Consider the following 24,156-nt stretch of genomic DNA (forward strand, 5'->3'; position numbering starts at 1 on the left):
TTATTATTAAGAATGAAAAAAAAAACAATTGAATGATGTGGAAAAAACTTTAGATAGCATTACTGATTTTCAGTCTTCACCTGTAGCTAGCTAGTTGTTCGCTTGCTGCATCATACTAATATGCGGAGTGTACACCTACCTTAAGTATTAACTAGTAATAAGTTTAAATTTAATGCCTAATTTTTGTATGTATGTTCCTTTTTTTTGGCATTTGTGAACGGATTTTGATGATTCTTTTTTTGTTGGAATGAAGGTACCTCAGAATTGTTCCCATTTAAATTTGATGAAAGTATTCCACCTCTAAGGGTGGCAAAATAGGGGTTGAATCCGGTTTCGCTCACTTTTATTTACTTGGCAAATACATGTAACTCCATTAACTTTTGAGGTAGATTTTTTTTATTACCCTATACTGAGATTATATGTATTAATAACTAATTAAATAAATTGCTCTTTGCAAAATATACATTTGAATACATTTATCATTACAATATTTAATTTAAACATCTTGGATCGAGAATACGTGGAAGAGCTAAACGGGTCACTACCACGGATTTTTGTTTTATCCAAGTACGCAGAAGTTGTATAACTTTAGTATAAAGTTTTTGTTTCATAATACTTTTAAACCTCGTAAATGGTAAATTTTGAATATCAATCGGAATCCTATTATAGAAGCGTATACATTGCATTTATCTATTTTTAACCGATTTAAAAAAAAAGGCGGAGGTTATGCGTTCGGCTGTATGTTTTATGTATGTGTTCAGATATCTCCGTCAATTGTGGATCGATTTTGTAAATTCTTTTTTGTTTGAAAGGCTACACTCTCGTGGTCGTCCCGTTGTCGCCAAGTCAGAATCTGATGAGGGATCCCATGAAACTCGAAGGAAATCCTCAAATTTTACAGGCATGTCCGTGTATTCTGATGGCTAAAAAGTCGTTTGAAAAACCAAATACAGAGGTACTTGGTTTTTCGACGAACGACTCTTTTCTCTTTTATTATTTCTCTATGTGCTTGTTATCGGATCTCTATTCAACAACAAGCACATAGATAAATTCGTGAGGTCCGCTGGTTCGTTCTTAGTTGGTATAGCGTCTGACACGGTTTGCTAGAAGACGTCGGTTCGAATCCGGCCGGATCGCAGGAATTTTTTCTAAGTGTTCGATCTTTGTATTAATAATTATTGCTCTACTAAACTCAAATAGGCAATAAAGTACCATCTATAAGTAACACCTCGTGGTATCGTGACCAATGTAACGAGACCAGACGCGATAGTTCTACTCTAAGTAGTTGAGGAGTTGGCTAAGCTGCAGACAGTCCTGGTTGCAGCATCTGGGATACTAAACTATTGTCATCTCATCGAATTTCTATAGTATAACAAATTTCAAGTCGATTCGACAAGGAACAGTAATAGTACATTCTCTCATTCATTACTCTTCCAGCACATGCTGGAAGAGTATTTTTTTAATAATATCAAGTGACAGGACAAACAAGTCGTACGCTTGATGGTAAGGTACACGTCCATGACAGTTGCAGTGCCACGCAGTGCTTTAAATCGCAAAGATCTGAGGGGCACTGCCACTGCGCCCGTCCACCCGAAGTTGACAAGTCCCATGTGCCTGTAATTTCACCAGCACTTTTACCCTTCAAACCCGGAACACAGTAATGCTGACATTACTGCTTGGCGGCAGAAATAGGTAAGATAGCAGTACTTCCCTGGACGAACTCTTTCACAGGGAGCTCTACTGCTACTAAATAATAAAATAAGAGTTACAATATTTTTAATATATTTGTAATAATACGAGTCAAGCAATCCCTGTTCCCGCCGACGCTTATATAGTGATTTTCTCAAACAATGTGATGAAATAATACAAAAACTAAAGAGAAGGCGTATAATACAAAGAGTAAAAAAAATGTTAATTAAAAGTAATATTCGACAGTACTCGCAGGTATTTTCGTTATCGCTCTTCTCACTAGAACTTATTTAAAAAACCTAAAAAAAAGGCCAAAAAAAACAGAAGAGAATACCAAACACTTTGGTTTAATTTACCGTGTTTTTGTTAAAAAAAATATTATTAAATTACTATGCAACTAACACTTGGCAGTAGGCTGTACGAGTTTTTCTTTTGCCTGTTTACATAGTTCATGTGGTTCATTAACTAATCATTAGTATGCAGATTTAAAAGTTTAGCGTAGTCTTTCATACTTACCTTGGCCGGGAAGGAGTCACACGGTCCATAAAGGACAAACTGTCCGTGGTCGTTTTTTGAAAGTAACGCAAACATTTCCGAGCGTGTTTGAGAAAAAATAAATTCATTTTATGTCTTTGACCTTTACGCTAACTAAGAAAAAAGCTGATTTATTTATATACAGTTTATTTATTTAAAAGAAAAACCAAAAGCTTGTAGGGACACATGTCCTTACGTTACGTTTTCAACCCTCCAGCAATGTTCCTCGCCATAAGTAGTTCCGAGTAAATCTGTGTAAATCTTCTAATTGTTTTGTACCGTATACTATTTGGCAGTGAACAATAAAAGTGTGACAACTAAATTATAACGGAGTTTTGACTTTATCTGGAATCCCCATAGTGAGCACGTTTAATCCGGGTGGTTAACAGGACCACCCACATAAGTTTCTAAAAGATTAAAAGTAACTTAAATAATAATAGTAACAAGTGAGATCCAATTACATGTCCTCACAAATAGAAATATAACAAGGAACCTGAGTGCACAATTTAACTAAGTTATTACACAAAACATAATATAAAAATAATAAAAATAAAGCACACACTCAACATAGTCCCGTATTTCTGAAACCCTGTGTCGCGGGTGCCATGGACACACACATAGACAACCACAACTTACACCCAAACTCACGAGAGAAAGAGAGAAATAGATGTGGACCATTTGGTAGGTTAATGAGACCATGCAAAAATATTTCTCCCAGCCCGGGAATCGATCCCGGAACCTCTGCGTGGCAGTGCAGCATGGTAACTGTTCAGCCATGGAGGCAGTTCAAAATAACTTATTACGTAAAACATAAAAATACAACCATAGTTGCAAACGTCACTGTAAAACAAAGAAATGTCCACTCAGTACTCTCCTTATATATTTAGCTTATTTATTTATTTATTCATTAATTGCTTGCCGAAATCACACTCGTATTGAAAAGATCCAGATCCAAAGAATTACATTGAATAATAAAATTATTGCTTGCATAATTAAAATGTGGCATCATTGAGGTAATTAAACAATAATGTCATAAATTCTACACTACTCGTATTATAACGATTCTAAATAATAAATTCTGCGTTTTTTTTTTCATGGTATACAAATTGGTAAACAAGCAAACGGTCTACGCAATGGAAGATTGTAACCTCCGCCTAGTGATTAATAAAGCCCAGGATAAAATAGTTCCTTTTAACCTTTTTCAAATTAGGAGGTTCTCAACTGGCCTTTTTTTGTATGTATGTTGTGCAATTACCCCGACATGTGTAAACCGATTTCGACTATTCTTTTTTGTTAGAATGGGCGTACCTCTGAAGTCATCTCATTCAAATTGTTGAAAATATTCCACCTCTAAGGGTGCGTACAGATCTGGCAAATGCGCCGCAAACGCGCCTGTTTGCAAAACGCACGCGAGCTGCACACGTGCATTACGTAGTGCGATCAGTTCGCGTGCCGATCGCACGATGCTCTCGTGCCACATATATTAACATGTATTTAACTGCACGCGCGCAGTTAGCGTGCAGTACGTGCACAGCGCGCATGCAGCGTGTTCGCAGCGCATTCGCCAGATCTGTACGCACCCGAAGGGAGAAAGAATCCGGTTTATTGAAATAAGTGGGCACTTTACGTTAACCAATTTCAAATAACTTGACAAACTTTTGAGGACAGTTTTTTTACTTACAATTTAAAATTTTTCTTCTAAACACACCTACTGTAGAAAAGTAATTGCTAATTACACATAAAAATAAATCATATGTCCGATTTAGAGGTGTTATCCTGTTTAGTTTGAAATTTACTTAATTCTAAAACTAAAAAAAAAAACTAAAATTATGATGCTGAATGGGCACCGCTCAGCATGTGCCGTGGCTGAGAACAGCCACGTCGCTGGTATTATGCGGAGCCCAGGGAGTGCGTCACAAGCGCACTAAACTATTACTACAAAAACATTGACTTATTTAAATTCGCAATATGCGTACAAAGAATTTATGATGCGACAAAATGTGTGATGCTTAACTATATCTATACCTATTGTTAATTTATTTATAATTTATTTATAATTAATTGATAATATTATGTTATGTATGCAAACACCATTCAACTATCAAACAAACTTAATTATATATAAAAAGAAAAGAAAAAACTACTTATTTCCTAACTATAAAGTTGGAACTGATTGCAAAAAGTATAACCGAATTAGGCCACATATACATACAAAATCCACTTATACACAAACGATACATCTAATATTTCTTATGTGTTTTTTGTTATTTCTGTTAAATAAAATCTATAGTTTTTTTTAAAAGAATAAACATTATTAGACTTCCTGATTGGAGGAGGTATATTGTTCTAGCATTTCGTGGCAGCATAACGGAAACTGCCACGAAATGCAGAAGTGTTGTGTCTAGGGCAAACTAAACGAGAAGCCGTTCTTATGTGGCGTTGTGAAATTCCTATTCAGATCCCTGCTAACTATGCACTCGTGTCTCAATTCCAGCATACTGGGGCCGCGATGGCAGCAACTCCGCGTCCGCAGCGCAGGCGCAAGCCGCGGCCCAGGCGCAGGCGGCGCTGTTCGGCTTCGGCTCGCGCTACCCGCCCCCCACCACCCTCGGCGTTGCCGCCAACCAGGCTGCTTCGCTTGGATTGCACCCTGCTGCCAGTAAGTTCTGCTTGTATTGAAAATAACAATAATAATACCTAATAAAGCATTATTTTCATAATCTAGTACTAGTAGGCTTAATAATAAAATAAAAATGAACATTAAGTACTGTCTATCACACTCAGGATTCCGGTGGTGCTACCACGTTTAATTCCAAAACGTTGCTATGTACTTAATGAGAGCAGATGTAAAGTACATTTTTCTCAATATTTCTAAAAACTAATGGAGACTGAAACCCATCTGATTTCGAGACTACCCGACCGATGGGTTTTTGAGCGAGAAGATGAACCTGATTCCTGCTATATCTTTCTAATTTGTGAGTTAAATTAACTATTGTTCCGATTAGAAATGTCAAAAGTTTTCGTTCTGCCAGTTGTGAATCGCAGTTATGCACCTCGACTCGGAAAAGACGCAGTTTCCGATCGAGAGAGGCAATCAAAGTCAAGCTGCAGATCGTAGCTCTGAAAAATATCTATCTATCTATGTATAGCGCTGTTCAATAGCCTGGAAGTAGTTTATAATTATTTTTATTCAAATATTGATCATGAGCGAAAATTATTTTCTAAACTTTAAATTAATATGCATTTCAATAGATGGCGTTGTGTGTTACATAGCTAATTTATAAATTTAAATTAACGCTTCTTTATATGGGCAGATGGCGTTAATCCTAAACAAAAAAAAATAGCCTGCACTATCCATAAAAATATGTGCAATGAGCGCCATCTAGTTGATTTATTTGTTAGCACTAGAAATTAGAGTAGCTTTGATAAATTGCAGCTCGTCAATGTAAAACTGGCTACAAAAATAGCATTTTTGGTACTCGTAGTGACATATGGTGTACTAATAGGTACTAATTACCCCACTATGCTGTCTTGTATTGCGATTAGCAGGGGTCCTACCACAACCTCTTAAAACAATATTACTTTAACCTTACATTGACTTTTCGTGCCATGACGCGCTTAAAGTAAGCTTATTGTAATGTTAAAACATCGAGTATATAACCAGAAATAGAGACGAAATGTCATTTAATTTGTTTGAAAACTATTCTGCCATATCATTACTGTGACAACTGCGCTCCGATTGGCTAGCCCGAGTTCGAAACAATTGACGGGTGTCGTCAATTGTTTAACTTCAAATCGACCAGTTCACTTGAGGTTCGCTATAATTGACGAAAATTGCAAAATTACATATTTAATATTTAATTACCGATGAAATTTGATTCCGTTTGTTTTGTAATTAGATGGTTTGCTGTTTTTTCCCACACCACCAAATGAAACAGCACGCCATTGTTAGAGATATTATCTTTATTACAATAAATACAGGATATTTTTGGAGTATACGGCGTTTCTATATTTCAGTGCAAACGAGAGTTGATGTTTATAAGTGATGTATCACTGATGAGTTACCAGGAATATATGACCCTCATTTCGTCTCTATTTCTGGTTATGTACTCGATGTGTTAAAACTATGATGTTTCGTTGGCAGCTTCGTGACTATTCATGCACTCAGTTCGTACTATGACGCCACTTTAACATTAAAGTAATATTGAAATAATTACACGGATGCAATGGAAACAATGTTATTTTCGAATTTATTGTCTAAATACGTTATATATATTTTGTTTTTTATTTAATAGTACATAGGAAATAATTTGTCATTAAATAAAAATATGAACGATGTTTATTTCGTAAAATTATGAAAATTATATGATCCTTGGCGACACTAACTTGGTGACAATCAAGACTTCGCTTGTTTTATTTATTTTTCTTCATGAAAATGCGGAAAAATAATTGGAAATAACGTAATTTTAAGAGATTATTATTACATACTTTTCTTTTTTTGGAAGTCAAAATTCTCTTAAATGTAAATAATATTAAATATTTTTACACTGTACTACGATAGCGCGATTCGATTTGAGGAACATCAAAAAAGAAAGAGATGGCATTATACAGTTCATATAGCGTTACTTCTTTCCTAGTTTTAGTAAGGAATAGACAATATTGGGAAATCATTCGTTCTTTCACTCACTTTAGCAATAATACATTACTTGGTTGATAGGTTTATTATAAACTTACATTGAAATAAGATTGTTTTTTGAAAGTTTTATGGTAAGCCCCCTGGCCCTTGGGTTATTTATTGGTCCTTGGTTATGATAAGGGGGTAGCTTTCAGGTAGATAAACAACCGTTCTTGCCCAGGGTTACCATCACTATCTTCACTCTATTTACGTTACAGTTTCCAAAGTTATTTACGAACCCTTAGTGAGACACCCGTTCGTGAAACGTGCGATTACATCGCCACACTTGTGATTTATAGGATTGCATCGATGCAAAGGCGCGATTGCTTCGACACAAACGCGCGATTGCATCGATGCAGTCGCCTACAAATCCCGATGTAATCATGCGTTTGTATCGATGCAGTCGCGCGCTTGCATCGCGTTTGCATCGCTGCTTAAAATCGCGCGCTCGTGTAAAGGTGTAGACGATTAGCGACTGCATCGCGTTTGCATCGCTGCTGGTAGTCGCCGTGTGTAACCGCTCTTAGGCGTCGTCCTAATTGAACGCGATTACGCGATCGTCGCAAATTCGCGCGAGTTTTGTTCGTGCGAACCTGCGATCAAACATACAGATCTCGAATGGGTGCCCTAATGCCGTACGCGCGATGAATATGTTTGAAATCTATTCACGCGAACGCACGATCAAACATTGATGTCGGAATAGGTGTCACGATTGACAATCGCGTCGCGTTATCAATTCAGCCGCACCCATGATCGCGCGGATACGTGCTCGCGCAATTATCTATTAGAACACACGCTTTTTGTCATCGCGCGGTTGCACGATGATGGCATCGGCAGTCCGATCGCGTATTCGCGTTCAATTAGTACAACACCTTACCATCGGACTACCTTTAAAATGATTCACTGTTTTAATATGAATTGTATCGTCTTTTTAGGTGCGGCCTGGTGGTCCATGGCCTCCCACCTAGCTGCTCAAGACTACCTCGCGAGGCTGCAAGCCTCGGGCCTCAATTTTCCACCAATGGGGGACCCTTATTCCGCTCTCTCAGCGTTATCCGGAGCCGCAATGAATGTGCCGCCTAAAAATAAACAACCGCAGAAGAGTGAGAGGTGAATAATTAATTAATTAATTTATATTCATTAAAATTCGTATAAAATATGAGAGACAATACTCCGCTCACACTAATAGATAAATCTATCATTTATTTTCACAACGATCATAACATATTGGGTGTAAACACCCTTAAAATAGTTTGCAGGTTAATTAATATAATACCACACGTTAAAGCAATACTGGGACAAAACGAACAAGAAAACTTTAGTGAAACGGTCATTAAAGTTACTGAAAACAGTTAATAATAAGTATTGAATATTGTGTGTAGAATAAGTTGGGATAACAAGTAAATTAAATTATCTAGCCCTATAATGATTGGGCCACGTTTTGGACCCAAAGAGTCTAGAATAAATGGTTCAAATGTATATTATGTCCAGATCCGCAAGAACCAACACCCCGTCGAGTACAGCTTCCAAGGAGAAAAATCCGTCTACCAGCACCAACTCAAGCCCCAGCATGAGTGAGTTCCTACTTGTTAGATTAATTAATGAAAGTAAGCGCTCAAACTGCATTGCTATTGCAAAATGGCAGGCTGCAGGTCGATTGCCAACTTCATACATACTCATATAGCAGCAGTAGAGGTCCTTGTGAAAGAGTTCGTCCAGGGAAGTACTGCCACCTTCCCTCTTTCTGCCGCTAAGCAGTACTGTGAGCATTACTGTGTTCCGGTTTGGAAGGTAAGAGTGCTTGTGAAATTACGGGCACATGGGACTTGTCAACTTATGTCACAAGGTGACGAGCGCAGTACCACACCCTAAGATCTTTGCGATTTAAAGCTCTGAGTGGCACTGCAACTGTTATGGACGCTCCGTCACTTGGTAGGTATCATAAAAGTATATATAGTGCTTATTTCTCTATGTGATACAGGAAAGTCTTCAAGTTAATACATGCTCCAACATAAACCCTGTAAACTTGCTTCTCTTAGTGCAATCTATTTTCATCATCGAAAAATTGCAAACAGTTCGATATTAAAAAAAGTTTCGTCGTAGTTGCAAACATAAAGTTCTTTTCCATTAAAAAGCTGTGGTAGCCTAATGGTTTGACCTATCCGCCTTTCAAGGGTAGTGGATTCGAATCTGATCTTGCACCTCTGAGTTTTTCGGGACTTATCATGTACTTTTCGGTGAAGGTAAAACATGATAGATAGATAGATAGATAAACACTTTATTCAGTAGTATGACACAAATACAGATTGAATATATCAGGAAAAACAAAACATTTTTGTCATGGCAGTGACATGGCGCTGACTCAGCACATGTATGTATATTCAAATCCGCACATGCACTTACATATTGAATAGGTTACTTTAGATGCAATTTTCACATTTTATTACACTTATTATTTTAAAGAACAATTTGTACTGTAATGAACGGTTTTGAATATTTTTATTACACATAACTAAGTATTTTTATTTAATAAACCAGATGCTATATAGATGACGCACACAATTTTTTTCTCCATTATGAAAAGTTGTCAAAATTGAGATAGTTCACAGTCGATATGTCTAAGTTCCCTAAGGCGCTGGTTTTCAGTCAGAACCAACGAGAGGTACTAAATCTAGAAGTTTTTTGTAATGAAAGATGTAATAAACGACTAGGAGGGAAATTGTTCATTAAAATAATAAATGTAATAACGTGAATAGTGCATCTAAAGTAACCTATTCAACATGTAAGTGCATGTGCGGATTTGAATATACATATATGTGTGTACATCATGTAGTGAAACCCGCACACAATCTGCAAAACAATGTGTGTAAGTTCGCAATCGAAACAGAATATCCATTACCATCATATTCTAATACTAAATTTTACGGTAAACGCTGTTCCCATTATATAGTAACGCTTTATTTATCTTTGGACGACTGTCGCGTCTAGCCTGTTCCCATATCACGACTATCTGTCGTGACTGTGTCGTGGACGTTTATTTTATCGTTGAACGACTGTCGTGTCTAGCTGTTTCTACTAGATCGTGACGACAATTTATCGGCTCACGACAGCATGTCGTTTGCACGACAGAATCGTTTAAAGCTGTGATTTTCTGTCGTCACATTTGTGTCTGACGACTGGCGTTCTAGCTCTTCCTATTGTCTCGACAGTCTGTCGTCGTAATGTCAAAAAAGTCGTGAACGACAGTTAATTGTGTTGTACTATAATATGTGAACAACTTCACTTAAATTTAGAAGCCACAACACTTTAAATTGCACGACTATCTGAAGGACTGTCCATGAAAGGGTTAAACAAATTTAGAACAGAAAAGATTGCTTATACTGTTTTTGATATTACACTTATGCTAACAATTTATCCCAATTTCCAGGATCATCATACGGTTTCCCGAAGACATCATCGCCGTCCACAATGCACTCTCACTCCCAATCGCTGTCCAGTCTGGCGTCCCTTAGCAGCCTCGTTTCTAGCCCGCATCAAACCAAGAGCAGCAAACAGCAGCAACAACCCTCTTCAAGTAAGAGTAGCGTAGCGCCATCTGTGACAACTTATATATTAGTTTCATCAATCACTCCGCAAAAAGCTACTCCGTAATCATAATTGGACTGTATCAATGGGATTCGGGTGCTATCATAGGAAATGCACTTACTATTTATTTAACAAACAACGCTCAGAAGTCAACCAAAACAGAAACAATAATAGGAAAAGGCGCCAAAAATAAATTCAGAATTTCAATATGAAACTAAACTGTAAAAAAAGGCTAATATAGTTATTTTTGATACAAGTGCGGAAAGTTAGTCATTATTCAAGACTCGAGACAAGTCAAAATGACAAATTCGCACGTGTGCCAAACGACGTTTATTAATACATTTGCGAAAAAATTACATTGAAAGAAAAATATAACAGTATTTAAAAAAAGTAAATGAAAAAGGCGGGAATGTAAATGAATAAAGTTAGTACTTTTTTGGCCGACTTTTCAATATGGCAACTGTTGCCAGTATTCAGCCACATTAAATTACTATTTAAGTGGCGTCGCGCGCAGCGGTATCGTGTAATATTCACCTCCGGTCATTGTTAATACTCAATCAGCCATCTTTATGGAAAATATTTTGGTATTTTTAAATGTAACCCGTTGTTTTATAAAACACCTATGCAATTTAAACAAATAAGATGTTTATAAGTAAATATAAGTTTTAATAACCAATGACTTACGTCACTAAGCATATAAATATTAAATAAATATACAACCTATTTAGTTCTGTGTTTAAGACTTAAAACAACGATAAATAAAAAATAATGGAAAAGTAAAAAGCACTAGTGCGAAAAACCCAATTTTCGGCACGATTTGTAGTACGAAAAATACCACGTTTTGAGCAACTGTATTAAAACTATATATAAAAAAGATTTGTAGCGACTGCTGCGGTTCGCTACAATAATAAAATAAATAAAAAGACTATTCTTCAACACTACAACCATACATAAAAAAACATTAAAATAATAGCTTACAATAAAGGGCTGTGTTGCAGAAATTGAAGACCAGGTAACAAACAGTCCCAGCAATTTGCTGGTTTTCGAGGTTTTGTGAGATATAATTGACACAATGAAAACGTACAAAGCGAAAATGACTGAGCTCAAGTTTGCGGAACTCCGCGAACAAAACGTAAACGTAAACAAAGCACTTTTGCTTTATTTATTGATCTGTGGGTAGCCACGTTGAGGCAACACCTGGTTCAATTCCAGTCAAACCGACGGAATTTTTCTTTGTGTTTATTTTATTTGTATCAGTAATAACAATAAAGCGAAACATTTTCAGAAAGAATAGATGAATATAATAAGAAGCAAAAACCGTTATAATATTCAATAAAAATAAAAACATTGACATTTGTTATAAGAAATTCAAACAAAACTTGTATATTTTTTTATTTAACTGCCTTCGTGACCGAACGGTTACTATAACTGGTCTGCCACGCAGAGGTCCCGGGTTCAATTCCCGGGCCGTGAAAAATATTTGTATGGCCTATATTTATTTCTCTCGTGAGTTTGGGTATAATTTATGGGTGTCCATGGCACACACAGGGTTTCCCGGGTTATTAATATATTTGAAAGGAAACTTTTCATACAAACCTGGATTATGTCATTTTCCAGGGAAATCTTCATCGTCTTCGTCCGCAAAGGCTGAGCGTGACTTGGCACTCCTGCGAGGTGACCTCATGCTTGCGCAGGCGGCGGCGCAGGGGGCTTACCATGCTGCTGTTACTGCTGCGGCGAAGGGGAAGGTATCTGCAAATTTTTGTATCAAAGATTAATAACGGAAATTACATAATAAAATCAGTGCCACAGCTATGAGTTTACATTGACAATTATCGCTAGCGACCGTATAAAATGTTTGTATACAAAATTCCGTTTCTTCTTGTGACTGCTAGGGTTGCTGTATAATTTGCCATACAAAATTGTGAAGTAATTTAAGTGGTTGCTAACGATAACTGTCACAGTTAACTCGTGGTAGGGGCACAAGCTCCTAAGTCATCTCAGTTATGTGTTGATACATTGTCAATGACATTTATTGCAACGCCGCAACACATATATAAAAAAAATATAACACTGACAAGCGAAACAAATAAAAAAAAAAACAAAAAAAATTTCAAATAATAATACAAAACTGACAAAAAACAAAATATAACGACTACAAATTTTGTAGTGTCATTTGTGCGGCTGTGGCGTACGCAAAAGGACTTCTTTCAGCATAAGCCACAGCCATAATCGACTGTGGCGCTGGTTTTCAATGAGCCTTGAGCCGAGATGAGTGACGGACGTCTAAACTACTTAAACATTTCACCCGTTTGCCAGAACAACGTGTTATTTATATATTGTCGACATCACGTCGATGACGTAATCTACTAATTATTTGACAGAGAAAATACTTTTAATTTGAAGACTAAATTTCTGCAACCATAGTCAGTGATTGAAGGAATGAATCTATTGAGACTCACCTGCCATTGTAACTAGGTTTTAGCAGAAATGGGAGAAATGACCAGTAATTTCAAACACGTTTCAAAACAGGCTAATAAGGTTCAATATCCTTGAAAATTTGCTTTTCCTTTTTTTTTAAGAGGATTTTATCTTTATAGATATGCCACCCTCATAGGGGCGATAATGAGGTATTACAATCCAGGTATTGCTAATTTCACAACATTATGCAACATCCTGGCCTCCTTAGACAACGGGCTGGCCAAGATGCTGTTGACAGTGAACTGGCAACCGGTACTATCTCAATTTCTGACAATTTTACAGGATGAAGAAAATAATTGTTTGCGTCATTTATATAGCACCTGGTTAGAAGTTAGTTCATATTGAATGAAGTCACTTTTGGAGCCAAAATCAAATGTATCTGAGATGGAATTTCTTAGAACGCTGTGGAGTATGAAATAGTATAAAAAAGTGAAATCTTTAGAAATTTGAGATAGTACCGGTTGCCAGTTCACAGTCGATATGCCTACTGTACACAGCGTTAAGTCCGGAATCTGTTGTCTTAACACCTCACTCCTAACACACCCCATTATCACATGATAAACGTCTTTTGTTGTATATCTCACAGTTTGGTGAAGGAACCTTTGACGTCAGATAACCGAACTTGTTTAAAGGAACGTGTCCTGAGCGAAGCCTCAACGTCGTAACTAATTCACACCAGAGTTTTTACATTTAGTCATAAAAATGCTTGCGACTAAATGGTAAAGTCAAAAATGGTTTTTTAAATGTTTTTTAGTAAAAATGGAGTACATAGCGTTACATACATTTATGTCAGCGCTGACTTTATTTCTTTTGATAGCATTTGTAAAAGACACGCTCTTTTTCACCAGAATTTAAAAGTTCTCCAAATGAAAAATTATTTTTTCCTATAATTCTCCTGAAGTGGCTTTAATAATTCTTTCCCAGGACTCTTCAAATATTATTATAATATTCTCAGTGGGCTCTCCATGGAAGAAACTTTAAGAATAATGACCAACAGTTTCAAAAAAATTACAGAATCGTGGTCCACGTTTTTTTAGTTTTCTCTAAATAAATATTTAATGTAGCTGTATTTTGAGGGGGGCCAGAAAACTAGTTCTCATATCGGGGTGTTTTTTCGATGAAATAATCATAGTTTAACGGCCTTAATATTTTTGCTCTACATCCCCGGTCACATTCGGTCACGATCCGATCACGAAAAGACATGCCAGTAGCAAGCAATTGTAAAATATATGTTTCAACCTCGACTCCGAAAGCTAGATTCCTTCTAATAGAGTCTCATTCGTAATTCCTTATTTGCCGCTCTTAATACACAATGTACTATGTCATTCTTTCTACTTATTCTTATATAATTTGTTTCAGAATATGTCCTCTCTTTACCCATTTGGAGTAGGCGGGATGTCGGACAAGGACCGGCACGGGATCGATACGTTAACAGGCCTGCCACATACAATACTAAGGTAAACTTACCTTTACAGTAACCTACTATTTGTGTACAAGAAAATACAAGCCATAAGCAGGCAGGTGTAATGTGACTTAACAGAATGGATACCAGTAGCTGGCATGACCAGTTCAAAAACAATATATTTTGTACCTCCGGTATAACAAAACCACATGTAAAGGGCTTTCATCACATTATTTAGAAGCAGTAGAGCTCATTGTGAAAGAGTTCGTCCAGGGATGTACTGCTACCTTACCTATTTCTACCGCCAAGCAGTAATGTGACCGTTACTTTGTTTCGGTTTTCAAGGGTAAGTGTGCTGGTGAATTCATGATTTGCTTACACGAGTGAGATTCCAACCTTCAAGTTGAAGTTTAAATCATGGAATGTTGTAAAATACTTGTTGATATTGCGTTTTAGATCGACACCCGCAATTAAAACTACGCTAACTCGAATTTTGTCGATTTTGCGTTGTTAATTCCGGATTATTCAGCTTAAGAATATAATGCAAAAAGTAATAATCATATTTAGCAGTACGAAGAAGTTTTAGATTTTTTGTGAAAGAATTCGTCCAGGGAAATACTGCCATCTTACCTATTTTTGCCGCCAAACAGTAATGTTCACATTACTGGGTTCCGGTTTTGAAGGGTACTAAGGGTGCTCGTGAAACTACAGGCTCATGGGACTTTTCAACTTGTGTCTCAGGGTGACGAGCGCAATGTCAGTGCCTCTCAGATCATTGTGATATAAAGCCCCGAGAAATACTGCAACTGTTATGGACAGGCGTGTCGCTTACCACCAGGTGTACGACTCGTTTGTCCCGGCACTTGGTATCATAAAAAATATGTTATATTAAATAACTATTGTTTAGGCATACAATAATGTTATCGACTAATTTGGTTTGTAGAATTTTAAAACTCACTCCTGAAAACTGATCATTTAGCAGATGTGGCTTTATTAAACCAGGATACGATATAAAGTTCGAATGTCCTTTGCGACTAAGTTGTGCGTATGTAAGGGCGCGTTCCCATTATGTCGTGACGACAGATAGTCGTGCAATTGAAAGTGTCGTGGCTTGTATATTTCAATGACGTTGTTCACGTATAGTAAAATACGATTAACTATCGTTCACGACTTTTTTGGCGTTACGACAACAAACTGTCGTCGTAATAAGAAGAGGTAGAACGACAGACGTCAGACGATAAATATAACGTCACGATAAAAATGTGACGACAGATAGTCGTAGCTTCAAACCATTTTATCCTGCAAATGTCCAGGCAGATAAATTGTCGTCACGGTCTAGTGGGAACAGCTACACATGACAGTCGTTCAACTATAAAATAAACGTCCACGACAGATAGTAGTGAAATGGGAACAGGCTAGATGCGCGACAGTCGTCCAACTATAAATAAAACGTTACGACATAATGGGAACGCACCCTAAGTCCAAAAGTTTTAAGATATGAGACTCGAAAACAAATGAACCAAGTCTAATGAGCATATATTTACCGATTTACTTGTATTACTATTTATTGTAATATATACTCTAAGTCAATCATGTACGTCCTTAAAAAAATTTAGGAATTAATATTTTAAAAAATCAATTTAGCAGCTTTGATAAATCGATTTTTGTTTTTTTTGCCCCATATTAGTGCTGCTTTGGAAGGAGGGTGAGTTTCAATTTTTTTAAGTTATTATATACCTAAACGTCAGTTAATATTAAATTAAGTACATTAGTAAATTCAGGCGTTTCTTTCAACGGTGACAAGTATAAATGCGTTAAAAAGATCTCGTAAAAAAATCAAAAGCAATTTTATAGTAAAGGCGAAAATACATACGCCTGCATATTGTGTTTACAAACTCATTAACTCACTCTCAGGCTTGGATATTGACTATTAATTCCTTTAGTTTTCTTTTTATTTCATTTTTTAAGGCCCCGCACTAGAATAGAACGGCAAAGCGAATGCCACGGACACACACATAGACAAGCACAAATTACGTCCAAAGTCACGAGAGAAATAAATGTAGGCCATACAAATATTTCTCCCGGCCCGGGAATCGAACCCGGGACCTCTCCGTGGAAGTTAAACAAACTATTGTAACTTATAGTGTTATTTTTAAAATGCTAACAACCTCACAGGACCATATTACTAACATCATAAATAACCACTTTTGTTCCACGACTTTTAACAATTCATCACCTTTTACTTTCACACGAAAATAAAAATATTTAAATCGATGACTCTGAACAACGGTTACTCTAAGTAATTAATAGATTCAGGCGTTACTTTGCGGAAGTCCAAGTTAATAAAAATGGAAGTAAATTAATTGGCTACTCCGCGAACCCAGTGAAGGTTAAATCGTGCAAAATAGCTGCAGTTAATTTCCCTCCCTCCCATTGACTTACAAATAAATGGACGACGGGTCTAATACAAAAACCACGAAAAAAATGTCCCAAGTCAACCTATTTAAACGTAGTGACATGTAAAGGAATATGAAAAAGCTTTTAAATTGTAATGTCATCGCAGTACTATCTAATTTTGCTTGCTTCGCTGTCAGTCGAACAAACGAAGACTAAAGCGTGAATGACGCTCTGTATACGATTTTAACGCCCTATAAGTTAGGACACTTTTTAGCGCGGACCCGACGTCCATATAATTGTAGTCTGCTCCCTCCGCATAAAATAAATAACACAAGCGCAACTACAGTCTCAAACCACCACCCGCCCCCGTAGCATGGCTACGCATGATAGTCGCGACACGCGCGATAAAATTGAAATAACCGCGCGCTATTGGCTAACTAAATTAGATCTGATTGAGACAGCCAATAGCGTGCGCTTATTTCAATTTTATCGCGCGCGTCGCGACTATTATGTGTAGCCATGCTACGGCGGCAAAAATATACGATTTAACCTTCACTGGGTTCGCGGAGTAGCAAATTAATGTACTTTCATTTTTATTAACGATTACTCTGTAGTCCAATGGCTATAGGTCAATACCTATAAGGTCAATTTTTATTGTTACGTATGCAAAATCAGCTTAATAGACATTTTTTATTAAAAAGATACAGTGCGTTAGTTATGATGACAAGGAGGCCAGTGTTTTTTTATTTCACATTTCGAACTTTCTTTGTGCTTGTTTAATTGTGAATAATTTTTATTTGTTCCAGTGATCCGTCTTCAGTGCTGGGTGGTGTAAGACTTCCGCCGGATACTGAGATCATCAAGTACACCTCTTCCCTGGCTGGGCCCAAGGTACTGTGCATTTAATATTCATACTATTTATGTATATTCAGAAATTACAAGCACATGTGACTTGCCAACTGATGTCTCAGGGTGACGGGCGCAAAGGCGGTGCCCCTCATAGCACAGACGCTAGTTCGAGTCCCGCCAAATGGGAAAAAAATCTTCGTGTTCCGTCTTCGTTTAGTAGCAGTAGAGCTACTTGCGAAAGAGTCGTCGAGGGAAGTACTGCCACTTTACCTATTTCTGCCGCCAAGCAGTAATATGAGCCTTACTGCATTCCGGTTGGGAAGAGTAAGGGATGCTAGTGAAATTACAGGTACATGATGTTCTCAGAGTTAATAGACTATCTGGGAAACCCAAGGGCCAGCAGCTATCTCGTCCAACGCATTATCATAGTCATATAAAGGGGGAACGCTGCCAGCGTCTCGGGCGCCTTGCGGCGGGGACCCAATTTTATTCATATAATTTAATTCTAGTTTTAGTGTCTAGTATTTAAGCTTTTATTGCACCTTACATGTATATTTCAACTTATTGTAATAAAAAAATTGTACCAAAGGATTCTTACAAACAGCAAAATGGTGAAAGTACATAAGTTTCGATTGTTTTTTCAATTTTTTTGTAATACCACGTGACGGGACGAGCAAGTCGCGCACCTGAGGGTAAGCTACTCGCCTGTCCATATCAGTTAGAATGCCACTCAGAGCCTTTGAATCGCAAAGATCTTAGGGGCACTCCCATTGTGCCCGTCACCCTGACACATAAATTGGCAAGTACCATGAGTCTGTAATTTCACCAGCACCCTTATCCTTCCAAACCGTAACGCATTAATGCTCACGTTACTGCTTGGCGACAGAAATAGGTAAGGTGGCAGTACCTCTCTGGACGAAGTCTTCCACAAGCAGCTCTACTACTTCTAAACTGTATTTCTAAACGCGCAATAGGATGTACACAGCACACACTAGTTTTAGAAGTGATAGGTGGCAGTAGTCTTACACGTCACACTGGTCCAATGCAGCAATTGATATTTAACATTCTTTTGTCACAGGCTCCACCAGGTACAACCAACAGAGGCCGCAAGAAGACAATATCACTGGACCCTCCACAGGTGACAGTGCACCCATCCACTGGTGATCGGGGTACGCCACTGCCTAGCAAACGACAGAAAGTGGTAGGTAGGATACATCACACGCACACACACAAACAGAGACATACACGCGTATACCCACCAAAAAGAAGGCGATCATGCTACCTTTACACAACGAAGAGCCATTACCAATTTGTTGTTGCTTTGATCTATTCACATTACGTGTATAATTATATTATATACTAAATAATTATACAACATTAAAACCTCTTTACAGTCACAATTTACTCGTACATTTGTAATTATATTGACACTCGCTCATGCACTTACATATCAAATAGGTTATTTTAGATCCACTATTTACACTTTACTATGTATATTATTATTCTCAATGTATAACTTTACGCATAGTCGTTATATGTTTGCTTTCAAATAACTTAATCCCTCTCGTTGGTCCTGACTGAAAACCAGCGCCTCATTAAACTTTGGCATATGCTGAGTCAGCGCGGTTTCACTGCTATAACAATCATGTTATGTTTTTTCTTTTATGCTAATATTTCTCCCGGCCCTAGGCTTCTGCGTGGCCGTTCGGCCACAGAGGCAGTTAAAGTTTTTATCTATGTACTAACAGCAGTTAAAGTGTCTATCCACCAGATGGTGGCAGATTTTTTCTTTCAAATTCTCTTGGCTTAACCGTTTTACATGAAAATCTGTCTGAAAGATCAAATCCAGGGTTTTGATTTGATCTATTAATAATGTATTTAATGACTGATGCATAATACCTCAGACGCCAATGAAATATGCTAGAATTGTAAGCAAGTGGGGAACTAACTTCAATAAGAGACGGAAGTTTACGATGTAGGACGTAGATATAAAGAATAAATTTATTTATATAACGGCGTGTCATTAAAATATTTGATTATCGATTATCGGGATATCGAGTAATTAGTTTATTCGCTAAATCAATGATTGTGTTGTGTTGTGTTGTTGCCAATTTGTGGGGAATTCCCCAAATTGCGGGGAATTTAAACGAGTTTGGGGATTTTCTGGGGATTGAATAGGGTTATTTAATTTTGTAAGGCAAACAAAAAGGTTTCTTTTTTCAAAGACTGATTAATGTTGAATCTCATTAAAATAAATAAACGATTAAAGGTCATCTAATTTTATAATTTGCTTTACATTTTACGTTCTGTTCATTCACAACAAACTTAATAGATGGTTACATTTTGAGTTTCTTAATTCTTTATTATATTTTTAAGCGATGTATTTGTAAACTGCCTCCGTGGCCGAACGGTTACCATGCCGGGCTGCCACGCAGAGGTCTTGGGTTCGATTCCGGGGCCGGGAGAAACATTTGTATGGCCTACATTTATTTCTCTCGTGAGTTTGGGTGTAATTTGTGGTTGTCTATGTGTGTGTCCATGACACCCGCGACACAGGGTTTCCCTAGTGCGGGGCTATGTTGAGTGTGTGCGTTATTATATTATAATAAATAATGAAAATTCGAGACGTGGGGAATTTGAACTTTGCTCTGCTCAAAGTTGGGGATTTTAACCATGATTATTGGGAATTCTGAAACGCTGGTTGTAAGTGACAGTTTTTCGGCGGGGAAGAAGTTTGGTCGTGAGAGTGCACTTACAAACCCATTGCCTTTAAATTTAACTATTTTGACGTTATTATTCACTGCGGGGCTCAACGAAGAACGTATAGACCAATTATCAAATAATAAGTGACAAAGGAGTTTCCCTTAACGTTTCCCCTTTTACGTCTTAGTTCGACATACATATATCATTCTCATGGAAGAATGGCATAAGTATTTCCACTTATGCCGTCAACATTTTTTTTTGATATAGAAACGTTAGATACAGAAAAATATAACCCACATCCTCTCCAATTCTTGTAACTGATAGAGTTACAACAACAGGATTAGGACAATATTAGTCGATAGAGTTATAACTTTGCAGAGAATGTGGGTTATATTTTTCTATATCTAATGGAGCAATAAACATTTTTTACGTAACTCCACTTATGCCATTCTTCCATGAGGGGTGGGATATATATAATATCAATAAAAAATAATATTGGACATGTTTTGAATAGAATTGACCTCATTTCAGGACGAATATGGTAATTCCCGATCATCAGTGGAAGTGATCCGGTTGCCGAACAAACCGGACGGCCGGCCCGGACAGAACTCCATAGCTGGAACACCGCCGCCAAATCTTTCCGATTATGCAGGTACAAACACTATTAATTTTGTTAGATTTTTTATTATAGACTAGCTGGTACCCGCGACTTTGCCTGCGTAGAATAATTACTTCAAGTAGCCTGCTGTACTGCTGTGTAAAAATCATACAAACTACGTGTCTAGCCTGTTCCCATATCACGACTATCTGTCGTGGACGACTTTTTATCATTGAACGACTGTCGTGACTAGCTGTTCCCACTAGATCGTTACGACAATTTATCGTTTCACGACAGCCTCCTTGCCCATCTCTGGCTAAGAATCAACGCTACTGCAAAGCGAACAGAGGGCGCGGGGTACGAGAGGGGAGGGCAGGGAGCAAAATACGTGCGGACAGCGATAAATAAAACGTGACGACAATAGGAGCTGCGACAATCTGTCGTCACGTTTTTATCGTGACTTTTTTTATCGTCTGACGACTGTCGTTCTAACTGTTCCCACTGTCACGACATAGCGGGAACGCGCCCTTAGCCGCGTTCTAGATAGCGCAGGACAGTAGTACGATTCTTACACTAACGTCACAGTACATTTATGTTAAGAAAAATATAATTTTTTTTTATGAAAAATAGTGACAGACCTAACATTAATACGAGGAATTAAAACAAACCTGCAGTTCTTGACAGTCGTTTTCAATGGGCAATATATACGCTTCTATAATAAGGTTCCGATTGATATTCTTTGTCATTTACGAGGTTTAAAACTATAGTGGAACGAAACGTAATAATACATCTTCTGCGTACTTGGATGACAAAAATCCGTGGTCGTGACCCGTTTAGCTCTTTCACGTAGTCTCGATCGATATAATTTGCTTACCTATGAAATAAAGATTATTTGACTTTGGACTTTACTGAAAAGTTGACATTTCGCAGATATGGCCTTATTACACGAAGAGTGCGAATTATCCATATCTCCCTTCTCAGTAGTGCACAGGTAAACATGGTTTTGTTTTTATCACAGGCATATCGAGAGAGCTGTTACAAACAATAGCTAGCCAGAGCGGCGTTAGTCTGGCTGCGCTTGAGAGACAGCTAGCTGGCACTTCTGCTTCACATGGTAAGTTCAACATCGACTGCTGAACTTGGGCCTATACTGTAAACACTGAGCATAATAATAATATACATTTTTTTTTATATATAATACCATGTCATGGGACAAACAAGTCGTGCGCCTGTCTGGTGGTAAACGACACGCTTATCCATAACAGTTGAAGTACGACTCAGAGCTTTGAATTGCAAAGATCCTAGGGGCACTAACACTGCGCCCGTCACCTTGAAACATAAATTGACAAGTTCCATGTGCCTATAATTTCACCAGCACCCTTACCCTTCCAAACTGGAACACTGCTTGACAGTAGAAATAGGTAAGGTGGCAGTACTTCCCTGGACGAACTCTTTCGCAAGGAGCTCTACTGCTACTAAAAAAAATCCTTACATCTGACAGGACTCGAACTAGCGTCTGCGCCGTAACAGGACGACCGCTCCACCAACTGAGCTACAAATCTAATCAGCAGACCTTACCAATTTTTCTACGCGTTTATTACAGATCTTTGTTTGTTGATTTTAACGGTTTTTTTGCTGTAGTCGATGCCGTCGATGTTTGCCATCTGTGAGAAATCTATGAAAGCTTTTCTTCACCCAAACAGGTAGCTTTACAGCTACCAGAGGTTGACAGAGATGTCGCATTGTAAATCATAATATTGATTGTAATTAACATTGACTTACAAATAAATGGACGACGGGTCTAATACAAAAACCAACGAAAAAAATGTCCCAAGTCAACCTATTTAAACGTAGTGACATGTAAAGGAGTATGAAAAAGCTAAAACGTTGAATTTAAATTGTAATGTCATCGCAGCACTGTCTAATTTTGCTTGCTTCGCTGTCAGTCGAACAAACGAAGACTAAACCGTGAATGACGCTCTGTACGGTATTACTGTTGGTAAAAGTGCATAATACTTGGCCTCTGAAGTACAAGCGTGTTGCGCGATTTCCGACTTGCAAAATTTTACAATATTATATCATAGCAGTCGTTCTAATAAACACGTACAATATAATTCTATTATCTATCTTTATTATTAACTGAGTTCAAAAAAGGAGGTTCTCAATTCGACTGTATGTTTTTTTTGTATGTATGTTACGCGATAACTCCGGTATTTGTGAACCGATTTTCATGATTCTTTTTTTGTTGGAAAGAGGGTATCTCCATAGTGGTCCCATTTAATTTTGAAGAAAATCGTCCACCTCTAAGGGTGGCTGTTCACGCATGAAGATTCATTTTTATAAATAGCGCCTAAATTTTATTATAAGCAGCAATTATTTTAATGTTTGATTTTGCTATTCTCCAATTCAAGGCGTTTTTCTCTCTCAATATACTTTGAGAAGTGAGAACCGATTTTTATTATATTTTAGTGGCGAACTAGGGGATGCATCCGGGTTTGCGCACTACCCGGTAACCGATTTCAATAAAACATGGTAATTATATGTATTTCCACGTACTTTTGAGGTCGGATTTCTTAGTACTCTGTACTGAGATTATTTATTAATTTATGAAATTTTTTGTCATTATTTATGTCAATTATGATATAAAGTTTAATTTATAATATTTAATTTGTATACTTGTCACGTTGTTATTATAATATTATTATTAATCAGATTCCGGCCTAAATCTGAGCACGAAAGAAAGCAGCCGTGGTGCAGAAGACACCCCCCTGGACCTCGGTGTGAAGTCAGCTGTGGATGACGACGCACCCCTTAACTTGTCCCTTAAACCTACGCCAGGTTAGTATTATACCGTACATTTGTCTCCGTACTTTATACTCAAGTGAGATAAGTTCGTAAAATGCAGGTATAATTTATACCGGTAGCGTCTCGAGCGTACCGGTACTATAGTAAGGTTTATGGTACCGGTTCCTTAAAATACCGACATTCCAAGCCTTGAAATATATCTGTTTATCGTTGGTACCCATTGACTTACAAATAAATGGACGACGGGTCTAATACACAAACCACGAAAAAAATGTCCCAAGTCAACCTATTTAAACGTAGTGACATGTAAAGGAATATGAAAAAGCTAAAACGTTGAATTCAAATTGTAATGTCATCGCAGTACTGTCTAATTTTGCTTGCTTCGCTATCAGTCGAACAAACGAAGACTAAAGCGTGAATGACGCTCTGTATACGATT

The 24,156-nt window shown here is 37.5% G+C and overlaps 1 protein-coding gene across 1 annotated transcript in view; it reads left to right on the plus strand.

Moving 5' to 3' along the window:
• Positions 1 to 24,156, plus strand: part of LOC113227525 (bromodomain adjacent to zinc finger domain protein 2B-like) — a 158,254-nt gene that overhangs the window by 62,696 nt on the left and 71,402 nt on the right. Inside the window, exons 4-15 of the mRNA XM_026460463.1 lie at positions 4,718 to 4,882; positions 7,834 to 8,008; positions 8,390 to 8,472; positions 10,326 to 10,472; positions 12,101 to 12,231; positions 14,324 to 14,421; positions 16,054 to 16,071; positions 17,570 to 17,654; positions 18,691 to 18,813; positions 20,847 to 20,967; positions 21,932 to 22,027; positions 23,626 to 23,751. Of these exons, the coding sequence (XP_026316248.1) occupies positions 4,718 to 4,882; positions 7,834 to 8,008; positions 8,390 to 8,472; positions 10,326 to 10,472; positions 12,101 to 12,231; positions 14,324 to 14,421; positions 16,054 to 16,071; positions 17,570 to 17,654; positions 18,691 to 18,813; positions 20,847 to 20,967; positions 21,932 to 22,027; positions 23,626 to 23,751 (1,368 nt within the window). The remainder of the gene's footprint in view (positions 1 to 4,717; positions 4,883 to 7,833; positions 8,009 to 8,389; positions 8,473 to 10,325; positions 10,473 to 12,100; positions 12,232 to 14,323; positions 14,422 to 16,053; positions 16,072 to 17,569; positions 17,655 to 18,690; positions 18,814 to 20,846; positions 20,968 to 21,931; positions 22,028 to 23,625; positions 23,752 to 24,156) is intronic.

This window comes from Hyposmocoma kahamanoa, unplaced genomic scaffold, assembly GCF_003589595.1.
Source record: "Hyposmocoma kahamanoa isolate Upper Pololo Valley unplaced genomic scaffold, ASM358959v1 211, whole genome shotgun sequence".
Taxonomy (NCBI): Eukaryota; Metazoa; Arthropoda; class Insecta; order Lepidoptera; family Cosmopterigidae; genus Hyposmocoma; species Hyposmocoma kahamanoa.